Source organism: Zea mays, chromosome 1, assembly GCF_902167145.1.
Source record: "Zea mays cultivar B73 chromosome 1, Zm-B73-REFERENCE-NAM-5.0, whole genome shotgun sequence".
Taxonomy (NCBI): Eukaryota; Viridiplantae; Streptophyta; class Magnoliopsida; order Poales; family Poaceae; genus Zea; species Zea mays.
This window is the reverse complement of record NC_050096.1, coordinates 51,977,035-51,990,008: the sequence shown is the minus strand read 5'-3', so window position 1 is coordinate 51,990,008 and position 12,974 is coordinate 51,977,035. Positions and strand designations below refer to the sequence as shown.

The following is a 12,974-nucleotide window of genomic DNA, read 5'->3' as shown; positions in this document are numbered from 1 at the left end:
TGGCGCCTTCAGAGCTGAAGCTCCTGGTGGTGTCCCTTTGATGGCTTCTGTCACTGTAATAATTCTTTGCTTTTTTGGCCTAGTTACCTTCTTCGTTTTTGCAGGCTCCTTTTCCTTCTAAAAAAGCTTCGTCAGATGTGGCCCCAGTGGACTTAGCTTGACAGGCAAAGATTCAGTCATTACCTTTAGCATTTCCTCCACGTCGGTGGTAGAGGGTGTTGCAGCAGTTTCTTCTTCTTCGTCAATTGTCTTCTGCTTCGGAGCTGTAGCTTTTCTCTTCTTCTAAGCATCTGTTTTCGGCTCAGGCTTCAGTTTTTTCTTTTTCAATTGTTCTTCATCGTCTTTATTCAGAACGCTAGCTACTCTCTTTCTTTTTTGCCCTTCAGCATCCTTGTCCAGCCGCTCGTAGTCGGGATACTCAAAGTCTAGAGCATCCATTACTCGGTTCAACCTTCGTTTCGGGCGGGTGCCGAAGGCTGCAGTCATTAGTTGATCTTCTTTTTTGGAGTAATTACCTAGTATTTCATTGCACATTACTTCGATCGTGTCCAGCCACTCTTGGCAGGGCACTTTGAAATGTTTCTTGAATTTATAATGGTAAGGCAACCGAATAAGTTCCCCCTTCTTCTTTTCCCCCTTCAGCTTCGGCATGTCCCACTCCTTCAAAGTTGGGAACACTCTAAAGGCCAAAAATTCTTGCACTAAGTCCCTAGTGCCGATATGATCTGCAATAACTCGGAATTCAGCCAGGGCAATTTGGCTTGGACTCCCTGGTGTCATGTTGCACTGCGGTCTGGTCTCTCCAAAGATCAATTCTAGCGGACTCTGGACCCGGTCCTCCTTATCTTCGTCAACTTTGACGTAAAACCATTCAGACTTCCAGCCAGCCGGCCACTTGCTTCGGTAGCTAATTACTGGAAATTTTGTGGTCTTGCGATAGGCAAAATTGTAGCAGCCAAAATTTTCATGTAGCCCATCTCCTCTAGCTTTCGTCTGATAATGAAGCTCGTGTACACGGCAGAAGCCTTCGCCAAATGGCTCCACCCCTTGGCTTCACAGAGCCCAGATATAAACGCTAAGCCGAACAATAGCGTTGGGAGTTAGCTGATGAAGGTAGATCCCAAACTTCTTCAATACAACAACAATCATCTTGTTCAAAGGAAATCTTAAGCCAGCCTTAAAGAAACTTTTGAAGACTACTACTTCATCCTTTCCTGGCTTCGGAGTAGTCTCTTCCCCACCAAAACGAACTAGCTCTTTCTTCGCTTCACTGAAATAGCCCAATTTCAACAGCTTAGGTAAATCATCTTCGGAGATGGTGGATTTCCCGAAATCCAGGTGGCTGGGTTTGCTTGGCACCGCGCTGTAATTATCTTCAGACTCTGTCTCCTCAACATCAGCCTGTTCTGTTTCAGCGGCAGGTGCATCCTCCGATGCTACCAGCCCCGAGCGCTTTATCATTTCGGAGATTGGGGCAGTTTCAGCACCTTCGGCTTCCTCTCCGTCATGCGTAACCCTAGCTGTGGAACGCACTCTGGCCATCTGATGATTGAATTTCTTGTTTTTTGAAGTTGAAAATTTTTCTTTATCTTGCCGAAGCTTTTTCTTGCTACGAAGCTTGAGCAAAGTAAATAGCTTCGGTTGAGGATGCAGCAAACAAGCTTCGGTTTTGGTCAATATTTTGGCAGCAGAACAGTACAATAGTAATGAATGCTGTGGTAACTTCACACCTACCCGTCTGCTTATATAGTGCCGCAGGTGGGAAGGTAAATCGTCAAGGTCTTCCGCATCGGACAAACAGCCACCCGCACTCGCTGAACGGTGGGCCACAGGGTCCGAGAAGGTGAATCGCTAGGGCGCGCGTAACTGCTGCAAGATCAGGCCACTTCGCGCGAGGATTATTTTAATCGTTTCTCGCCAACGAGCTCAGGGAAGGCGTTTTTCGGATCTTCGGCATCCCGAAGCCTAAAAGACTTTTTCACGGATCAAGCTCATTACGAAAAACGATCTAGCACCGCGAAGGGGCTACTGTTGGGGGTATGCTTCGTAGCCGAAGATCCTAAAGAAAGAGAACACCTTCGGCAGATCTTCTCAGAAGCAGTGTCGAAGCTATCACCTATAAAGCTTTGGCACAGTGGCAGATCTCAAGACAAAGGGGTAAACCGACTTAAAGATGAAATGACTTAAAGACCCATGATGTTTTGTGTCATTATTGTAGTTGACTATAAAGGGCATAAATGTAATTTTACATGGGTTGCGTCCCGTGCCTATAAATAGATGAACAGTGCTCCCGTACTGTTCACGCGGACTCAGCATTTCCTTTTGCGTCACGCTTGTACTTTTACCTTCTTTCAAGCCGAAAGGTACATTTGTAATTTGATATCATCTCTATTCTCCATAATGATAAAATAAAAATGAGTTGATAATGGAACTTGATTGTTTATGTTGTTTTATATTTCATATGATTCCTTCATCTTTATATGTTATGCTGTCGAAGGTATGTCATTCATAACCTTCGTCCAAAGATCATTATATCCCACGGGAAATAATGCTTCGGAGGACGAAAGACTTTAACGTTTAACATTTTCTATGTTGCCTTGTTCTTGATTCATAGCATTTGAGAACAAGTCCCCAACATTTACGCTAGCACAATTACATCAGAAAGCTTCGGCTTGTGAAAGCCGAAGCAAAGAACTAGTCAAAACAGTTCATGATAATGTCCATATAGTAGAACACAATCAAAGTAGTTCGGACGGTGAACCAAAGGAAATTTACACTGCCAAAATAGTTTGGCCTGAGCAGGCCAAATCTTCGGCTTGCTCCTTCTTGCAGCCAGTTCAAAAGAAACGGCAAGAGGAGATTAAGTTTACATTTAATGTTGGCAAATGTGATAAGATATTCGATGAATTACTAAAAAATGGTAACATTAAAATTGATTATATTGTTCCACCTGCCGACGAACTAAAGCATCGCGCATACTGCAAGTGGCACAACTCATTTTCCCGTGCCACTAATGATTGTAATGTGTTCCGACGACAAATCCAATCGGCCATTAACGAGGGACGATTGAAATTTCAGGAGGACATGGAGCCCTTTCCAATGAATATGATCGACTTCAAGGGCAAAAGGGTCCTAATTCGGCCCAGCTCAGCTGATAAGGGAAAAGACAAAGAAGTCATCATCGGCAACTCACGGGAGGCCGATGGAAACAACAAAATCTATTGCAGGAAAGTGGTGGCCAAGAAGACTCCTGATGGAGGAGAGACACTGAAAGTGGCCATCACAAACTCCGGCACTGGGGGGCAAGCGCAGACAAGGGGATATGCGCGAGAACCCATACTACACATCGCAGACGGTCTGATGCCCAGGCGCGGACAGTCCGTAACATCATCGGACGATTCGGAGCGTTCCAGCGGATGGTCCAGCAACGCCGAAGAGCCGCGGCGACCACGTACCTTCAAACCATGACGACCAGAAACAGGTACGTGGAAAACTAACACGTTCAAGACAACTGGTCAGTTGGTAAAATTTAGTCCGACCTTTGATCAATTATTGTCTGAATATGTGAAAAAGAAGGCTGGCCCTAGCGACCGACCACCAAAGCGACCTCGCTTACCCACCCAGGTGCGACAGCAAGTTAGGCTGATTGGACCACCACACCAATCGGAAAGGACGGGAGATCATAATGTTCAATTAAGACCTAACGTACCTGCATGGACACCTCCACCACCATATCCACCTATGCCATATCCATACACATACATACCTCCACCATATGTCCCAAATCAAATATGGGGCATGCCACCATATCCATTTGGGATGCCACAGTACCCGCTTGGGGGGCACCTCAAACATCTGTATTCAATAGGTTGACATCTCCAGTACAAGACCGATTGAGAGCCTCTCAATCTGGTCCACGAGCACAGGCCCAACAAGATTGTCGAACAACTCAGCCCCAAAGGCTGACTAATCTGGCAGAGGGGCATACAGCTACAACCTCCAATAGTACGAAAAAAGGAGACGCCATTAAAATAGGAACAACAGATGTCGTCGTACAACAAAATAATAAAGGGCCGATGATTTTTGGTGAATCAGACAACACAAACAAAAAAGAAGGTATGACTATCAACAAAACAGCCGATCCAAAATACTTCATGCCCCGATGGTGCCCATCGGGATTGACACGATCGCAAAAGCGAAAATTACAGCGCCTTAGAGCAAAGGAGAATCGGGAGAAGGAGGCGGAAAAATATTCAATGACACATATCCACAGTATCCACCACCACAAAAGAGATGGAGACCAAAGGCCGTTGAGGAAAATCAAACGGCCACAGAGACAGAAAATAAAACAACAACTGTGCAGCTCTTTGCAGGTATGGCAGACAGTCCGGCTATAAAGACCGGACCAACCGTACAGGGCACGGACCGTCCGACCCCTGAGGCCGACTCATCCGCAATACACCATGACACCTGCAACGACGTACCAACACCCATGGAGGAAGACGACCTGCAAGGAGAAGATCTGGTCGACTACGAAGCTACGCCAGAACACTTAGAAAATTAGGAAAGCAAGGTGACGAATTGGTCAGGACCAGTATGGCGCTCGGCGGTATTGAGACTAACAGTTCGATCAAAGCTAAAGGGGTCACGTCCGTTGAGTCAACCATCGGGACTAAGGCCACTCGTATCATCCTAGTAAGTGTCAAGATGCCTAAGAAAACCGATGTGATCACATCGAGTTAGTTGCTTTTGGTTCGCTCAGCTCCACCAAAAGGCAGGGGGCATATGTTTGGAACCAAAATGAGCGGCAGACGGTCCGCGCCTGTGGGCCGGACGGTCCGCGCAAGCGCAGAACAGATTAAGGTTCCGAGATTTTTGCTATGTTTGTTGGCGAGAATCTCGGGATAAGCTCGGAAATTAGTTTGTAAAGGGTCCAGCCCCCCACCTCTATAAATAGAGAGGTATACGATCGATTTGTAATCATCAATCGAATCAATACAACTTCTATTTCGCATTTATTTCCTGTACAATTAGGAGTAGTTCTAGTCTAGTTCTAGTTTAGCCTCTCGATCCCCAAATTCGCCGCCTCTCCTCGACTCTACGTCGATTAGAGGAGTCTAGGTCGGTCTACCCGAGCCTAGACAACTCCTAGGATCTCTCCTCTCCGACAGGGTCCCTCCCGGGAGCGAGATCCAGGTGCCGTCGGCGATCCTCTGCCGCCCTTGCGCACGCGCGGACCGTCCGGCCCTAGGGCACGGACCGTCAGGCAGAGAACCCTAGCCCCTGCGCCAGGTCGCGGACCATCCGGCCCTGTGCCGCGGACCGTCCGCGCCTGACCAGAGAGCACCGCCACGGTTTTGTTGAGTGTTTGGCGCTCCAAAAAGGAGTCAACAATAATGTTTTGGGAATAATTTTTTTAGAAAACACTTGGAGTTGCTCTTAGTGCTCAATTGATTAGTGACGGCACAATGGTTCCTTGTCAAGATCATAAAAACTCGTTTACGATGGAGCAAGGGCCAACCTAGCCGTGATACTTTTTTATGGCTGGAGTAGGTATATACTTTTTTGGGGCTGGTTTGGTTGGCCGCCGCCCACGCCACAGCGCGCCACAGATTTGTCGCCGTCATTGTGGTGACTAAATCGAGCGTCGCTGCTTAGGCAGGGTGTGGCAGCTTCCGCGCCACACGAAACAGGCCCCTAGTGTTTGGATGCAGGTCCTAATTGCCAGGCCAACTACTGGCCTTGCCAAATCAATTTGGTCTATGTTTGGTTGGAAGCCAAATTTAGGCCATGTCTAGAAAATTTTGACCGCACCAATGTAGAATTGTGTCAATTCTTAGCCAAAATCAGGGTGAACAAATCGGCTGCCAAATTTGACTTGTCGTATTGCATTTTGGCCATAAACCAAACACCTAACAATATGCCACAGCTGAAAATCTGAAGCATGCCGCATCTCGCAGCCATGCCCACGCCCCACCCTTCCTATAGACATTTTATACCATTTGAATGTAGATATTGGAGCACGAAATTAAAAGTTGAAATCGACTTTCCTGAGTTATGTTGTTTGGTTACATGTGAAATTAAGATTTGGAATAAAGACCTAATTCTTTGAAATTAGACTATAACTGTTAGGAATCAATACGACACAAATTTAATGTGGAAACCCCTCCAAAGCGAAGGGAAAAACCACGGGCGTTGACCAGCAACAATATCATTATTTTTCGGGTGGTTACAGATTGCAGGAGATTTACAATGAGGTGATGATCTCCTGCGGATTACAAGTGTATTTATAGAGGCAAAACACTTAGGCGAAACCCTAAGGTGAGTAGGGATCCCCCGCACCCCTCCCGAGGCATCCCTGGGCTACGGGTCAATCCTCTCGGCGACGGGCCTCCGCTTCGCTCACCAACTTGGTCGTCTTTTTCAGAATTTAGATCACAAACTCAACAATAACTAGAAACTCTCTCTCTCTCTCAATACATAATATCGTAATTGCGTGGATTTAAACATCACAATTCTAAACTTCAATTTAGTGACATCCGAACAATATAATTAGAATTACGTCTCATTTCAATACTATGGTTAATTTGGTACTAACTCCAATTCAATTCCATGCCCTTCGATATAGACATCCAAACGGAGCAGGGCCTAAATTAATTTACTCGTGTCAGTATTTAGAAAATATTTTTAATACTTTTAAAAATCATAGTATACAAACTGAACATTCAATTAAAATTTTCGTTGTGTCATGGGGGTACTTTTGCAGTTAATCTTTCAAAACAAGACTCCATATAGATATATTTAGATGAACTTTCATTATTGAACATTTATCTATCAAAGATATAATATTATTTTTAATCAAATGCGGGCAATCTTCTGAGATTGGAAAACAATGTTATATCTTCCTAAGAAAAATGTTCTAGGTTCAAAAAACAATGTCCTATCAGTAAAAGAAAAAAAGTACCAGGTGTACATGAGTTGTATAATAATATCAATGAAAATATAAAAGTTAAAATGCAATATTATATATGGAGAAAAATAATAAAAATGAAATAGAAATACAAAAGTAATTAAAGATAGAACAAAACATAAAGGAAAATATAAATAACACAAAGGAGAAAAAGCATGTAAAGATATGGATACTACTCAAACAACCTAAAATATACTATAGAGCATCTCTCATGTACTAGGTAAATAATTAAAGATATACAAATAATATAAAACAAAAATAAACACGTAATAGAGAAAAATAAAAACATATGGATACTATTTAGGCTATGCCCGGTAAATCAGCATATTGTTTTGTATTATAAACTACATTATTTATAGAGTCAAGTTAAATAGTAGATGATGATGATGAGTAAACTGCTCAAGATAGCCTTAAGTAACCTACAATATATCATAAAACATCTCACAAGTACTATATAAACACTCAAAATTATTCATAAAATACAATATTTATCTACGTGAACATCTAAAAAATCATAGAATATATACTATATAAAAAAAATAAAAAAAAATATACCACAAGAACTAAACTAACTTGAAACAAATGACAGTCATTCATAAATCCGTCCCTAATACGGCCTGCTGGCCTTTGCCAAACAAGGTTCTCTTGTAGCTGCTGAGGTCAATATCTAGTTTTATTGGGGTCCAAACTGGTGAGAAAATAGGGTACCAGAAGCAGAAGGTACTGAAGGGTCACCGGGGGTCGCCGACCCCGATAGATTACTGTAGATGCTCAAATGACGGCCGGCCGAGGCGTGGTGTCTACTGTCTAGTCTCTAGTGCAGTGATCATTGATGTAGAGAAATAACGAAGGTCGCATGAGCCATCCAGAAAACCAGCGCACCTTGCTTGCTACAACATGACGTATCTCTGAATGGTCCTTCTACAACATGACGTTTTCTTGAAAACACAAGGCACCAAAGGAACATCACAACCACGGGATAAACAGAAAGCAGCAGCCTGTTGAATGGTACCAAAGGAGTCTGGGCAGATTCGATGAACAAATAGAACTACAAACTGGATCCAACTGCAATCAGTGTCCAGAACACGCAAAGCCGTACAGATTCACACAGCAGGGGAAGCACGGAGTTTCGATGACACAAATGGAGATAAGGGTGGCAGCAGGGGGACTCAAACGTTCAGCAGCTACAGCTAGTACGGTTTCTTCATGGGGAAAACGAAGGAAACAAGACCTGCATTGCCTTTCTAATATGCGATGCACGGTTTGGTTTCCTCCTTCAATTCCCGCGGGGTACTATACCGTTACCGCAGGCTTTACTCACTTGGCCATCATGACCTTGACGAACTCCTCGTAGTTGATCTGGCCATCACCATCGACGTCGGCCTCGCGGATCATCTCATCGACCTCCTCGTCGGTCAGCTTCTCGCCGAGGTTGGTCATCACGTGGCGGAGCTCCGCCGCAGAGATGAAGCCGTTCTGGTCCTTGTCGAACACCCTGAACGCCTCCTTGAGCTCCTCCTCGGAGTCGGTGTCCTTCATCTTGCGGGCCATGAGGTTGAGGAACTCCGGGAAGTCGATGGTGCCGTTGCCGTCCGCATCGACCTCGTTGATCATGTCCTGGAGCTCAGCCTCGGTTGGGTTCTGACCCAGTGATCGCATGACAGTTCCGAGCTCCTTGGTTGTGATGCAACCTGTCCGGTGCACAGCAGGGAGCAATTTCAGGTCAATCTATATAACATTAGCACAGCAGTGACGTCAAATGCTTAACCAGCCTGAGAAGTTGTCACAATAAACATCTGGTTCACAAAAGGACACGACTATTAAAATTCTGGTGCATAGATCTAACAAATGGTTTAGAAGGTTGATGGTCAGAAAACCATTTATCCAGAACCAGCCTGAAAGGTAGGAGATGATCCCAAGTCTTTGGCAGAGCCTTTACACTACTATGGAAGTACCACCAAAGTATAACTATGGATGTATCGAAATTTTAGCACAATATTTGGTACCTAACTGGCTAACTCCTGAGATATAATCTGGGTTGTGATACCTCCCTATGCCAATCATTAGCTATACGGTAAGGCCCCGTTTAGAACCGCTAGAACTAATAGTTAGCCAGCTAACAAATTGTTAACTGGGTTTAGCTTGAGCCAGCTAATGACTAATTCTTAGTTGTGAGGTACCTGACAATTAGCTGGAGTTTTTAGTTGAGAGTGTTTGGAAATCCACAGCTAATTATTAGCTCTAGATGTTCCAAACAGACCCTGAACTAAGCAGGATTGTCTTGATTTTAAAAAATATCCTTACTAAATGGAACCACTGCATGTGTACTTCATACCTAAAAACTGAGCGCCATGCATATAACAATCTAACATATAACATCACAATCATCACGTCACAACCATTACCATTTACTAAATTTACAGAAACATTCTCTTTGCATGTTCATTTGATGTTGAGGTAAATGATATAATTTTTGAGTTAAGGGTTCTAAACATAGTTTTTTCTAGAAACATCAATGTCATCTATGCAGATTTTTTTAGTATGTCAAAAAACATGGATTCTTAGCCTAACATATCTATTGTTTATTGGATCTTATTTATCATGCATGTGATTGTGGCATGAGCTGAAAGGAAACTGAAATTGTTTCAGAATCATTTAAGGTCTACAATGTCTCAAAAACAACCGAAGGGTTTGGCAATTTTATATATTGTTATTGGACGGGGTTGATATCACACCAGCATTTATGACTTCATAAAAAAATATTACAAGAAACTTTTAAGATATTATATGAATAATTGATACATTTTTGATATCATGCTCCTTTTTGCTGATAAAAAGGTATGCGTATATTAGTAAAATTTTATTTATATAGAAGAGGCCTAATCTTTAAGTATGCTCCAAGCCTCTAAAATGTCAGTGTAGAACCTCAACCAATGTTGCGCCATAGGCAACCTGGACAGTGCAAAGGCAGCACAGGCCGGCGCCACACAAGCAGCCAGGACTTCCAAACTGCCCTCCCCTGCACTTCCAAACTCCTGACAAGCAGCAGGTGGCAACCACGCTTTACTACCGCTCGCTAAGAGATTCTGATATTTGACACCAGCAAAAAACAAGTTTGTAAAATTGCCATCAGGCTCACATTTCATAGACCCAGCTGGATCCATAATTCATAGGCACAGTGGTAATTATAACAAGAAGACAACATTGGGAGTGGGAAAATTCCAATTATCTCCCACTCCCTACACCCGTGTTCCCAAACCATGGAGATATAACCAAAACCCCCAGAACATGAATGAAAATCTGAGCATGCCCAAAGCCACTGTCAGGTCTATACAAAATATGGACAATTTTTTTCTCCACTGCTATCGGATCCTTGCCAATACGTGCCCCAGCCTACACTAATAACCTGAGGAAAATTTCTTCCACGGTTAATTCTGCCCTGTAGGGCTAGTTTAAGAACTTAAATCCCCTCCAGGATTCGAGGGGATTTAAGTTTCCAAACTAGCCCTAGAAAGTTCTCACCCCTGCTCATAGACATAGATAAGCATATAATGCCAGCTAAAAAGGTGATGCAGTGTCAATTCAAACCATACCGAAGTCTCATGTGTGTCCGTGTGTGCCCCCTCCTGCCTGCCACGACCAAACCAACCCCGACCACAAACGAACGTTCTGGTTGACGCCTACCTACTGCCTACAAATAAAGCGGCCCCAGCCGGACTCGGTCCACGTGGGACAGCAAGGGGCCGGATCTCGGCCTAACTGCTTCACCACATCTGGATCGATCGGCGACGAGCAACCACGTCGATCTAGATCGCAGCGGCGCTTTTTCGCGGACCCGGACCCAATCAGACGAGATCTCCCCCACCCACGAGCAGCCGTGCAGCAGGGACGTGCCGCCGCATCACCATCTCTTGGTTGCACAGCACTACTAAAGTTTTACCGCCCGTACAGTCTCGCTGGCGCATGCTCTACGCGGCCAAAATTTTAGGCTCACGCACAGCGGCCACGAACAGGTATGCGGCTTGCGGAATCCCTGGGTTGGGTTTCTAACGTCAGGTGAAGAGCAGTCAAGACAAGGTAATTCGCGCAGCTACAGCTAATAGGAGAGCCTACAACATGGTAGATACAGATCAAGGCAGGCAGTAATAACTACAGCTAAGGAACGAAGGAAGGAGACGCGGGAGGCGTAACAGCTTACCGTCGCCGTCCTTGTCGAAGAGGCTGAAGGCCTCCTTGAACTCGGCGATCTGGTCGTCGGTGAGCTGGTCCGCCATGGTCTCCGGTCCTGTCTCTTGGCGAGCGAACGGACGATGTCTGGGTGGCCGGAGGGGAGCCGGGAGCGGAAGCGAGGTGACCAGAGGCAGGGAGCGATTTGAGGCGTCGCGTCGGGGGTGGGGGGGGAATTTTACCGGGATTTTTATATGCGCGTGCGGCCGGCGGCCCGTCCGCTCCGTTCCGCCGTCCACGCCCTCCCTTCCCCGCGAATTCCCCGAACTGCCCTTGCCGGCTGTGGTGGTGGCGTGGTGCCCCTTGGCCCAGGCTGGACTGACAGGGGATGCCAGTGTGCGAGATGGCCCGATATGCTGGACGCGGTCACTGATTGGGACGTACCATCATGGGCTGGCTCTATCGCCAGGCACAACTTTCGGCGATGCGATGACCTGGCTCGCTTGTCCAACACTTCGGTTGGGCACGGCTTGGCTGTTGTTTGTTCACCAGCATTTGGGAGGTGTCGACGTCGTGGTTTATTATGCGTGCGTGCGTGCATGTTGTGTTGTGGCCGGATCTATCAATGCCATGGATCGTCCCATCGTGATCTCCGTCGTACTAGCACATACATGGAACAGGGTAGCATATAAGGAAGCTACAGGATATGAGACTTGCTAGCTGTGAATTGTGACAAGTGAGATCTTGGCAATGCGATCTTTAGTTCAAATATATGTTGGCACTAGTTTCAACCGGAAGACATGGGGCCTGTACCGATGCCTTGGGCGGTTGAACCTTAACCCTACTTACTCCATATCTTTAGTTTGTCATAAGTTAAGTTATTTACCATTATTGTAGAGAAAGCATTAGCATCTATCATTAGAGAATAAACTATGAAAGTATATTCAGGATATATCGAACTATGTTTGCTTTATATATATTCTTTAAAATTAATTTTATTTATACAGAGAGAGTAGTTTATAAAAAAATACCCACAACCAGAAGGAACGTCAACTCGGCAAGGGTGGGTTCGTAATTTTTTTTTTTTTTTGGAAAAATGCAGATATGACGCCATGTGGCCCAGGCGTCCAGCTATAAACAAAAGTGCCCATGACTTCCAAACAGGGGGCGGCACGCTCCAGTTTTCCAAGCGGCGGATATTACCGTATTACCCCGGACGCGGTTCGGACGCGGAGCCGGCTCCCCGCCGATGCCACGTCGTCAGCTACGCACGCGTACCGTCTCCCGTAGGTCCTGGGCCTGCGGGCTGCGGCCGCATCTTGTAGCGCGTACTAGAGCCCAACCAGATGTTTTGTAAGGAGGGAGTACGTACTCTGTAGGATGGAGGAAAGAAAGGCCCATTCATGATTCGTTGGACTCTTTGCTTTTCCATTCCAGTTTTGATGCTCTCGTAGGGTACAGTACCAGTACCTACCAACAATGGCACAGATATTAGCTTCAAAAGCAGGCTTCCCGCTTTGACGCTTTTGGCCAGCGAGAGTGAGCAGGGTAGCGGCATCCATGGCTGTTGGCAGTTGGCACCATCACCCGCCGCCTACTTGCCTTGTTGCTTTTTAATCAAGCTTTGCAAAAAGTCCTGCGATTGGATTTCCATCTCGGGGCGCGCCAGGGAGGGAAGGAGGAAGCTTGGGATCTGGTCAAGGTTCAAATGCCCAGGCTGCCTCGGGATGCCAATCATGTCGGTCACTCGATGAGAGACATGAGAGAGTGCGCAGTGCCTATGGCCGGTGTGGCATGCATGTGAGAATGGCGGCTATGGAGCTTTCCTTCCTGTGCC

General features: G+C 45.6%; 1 protein-coding gene across 1 annotated transcript; it reads right to left on the bottom strand.

The window, feature by feature from the left end:
- Positions 1 to 7,952: 7,952 nt before the first annotated feature.
- On the bottom strand, positions 7,953 to 11,353 carry LOC542420 (calmodulin). Its single transcript, NM_001294152.1, has 2 exons — positions 11,169 to 11,353; positions 7,953 to 8,661 (listed from the first exon to the last, which is right to left on the bottom strand). The coding sequence occupies exons 1-2, from the start codon at positions 11,242 to 11,244 to the stop codon at positions 8,288 to 8,290; spliced, it is 450 nt and encodes a 149-aa protein (NP_001281081.1). The 5' UTR covers positions 11,245 to 11,353; the 3' UTR covers positions 7,953 to 8,287.
- Between the last annotated feature and the right edge of the window lie 1,621 nt (positions 11,354 to 12,974).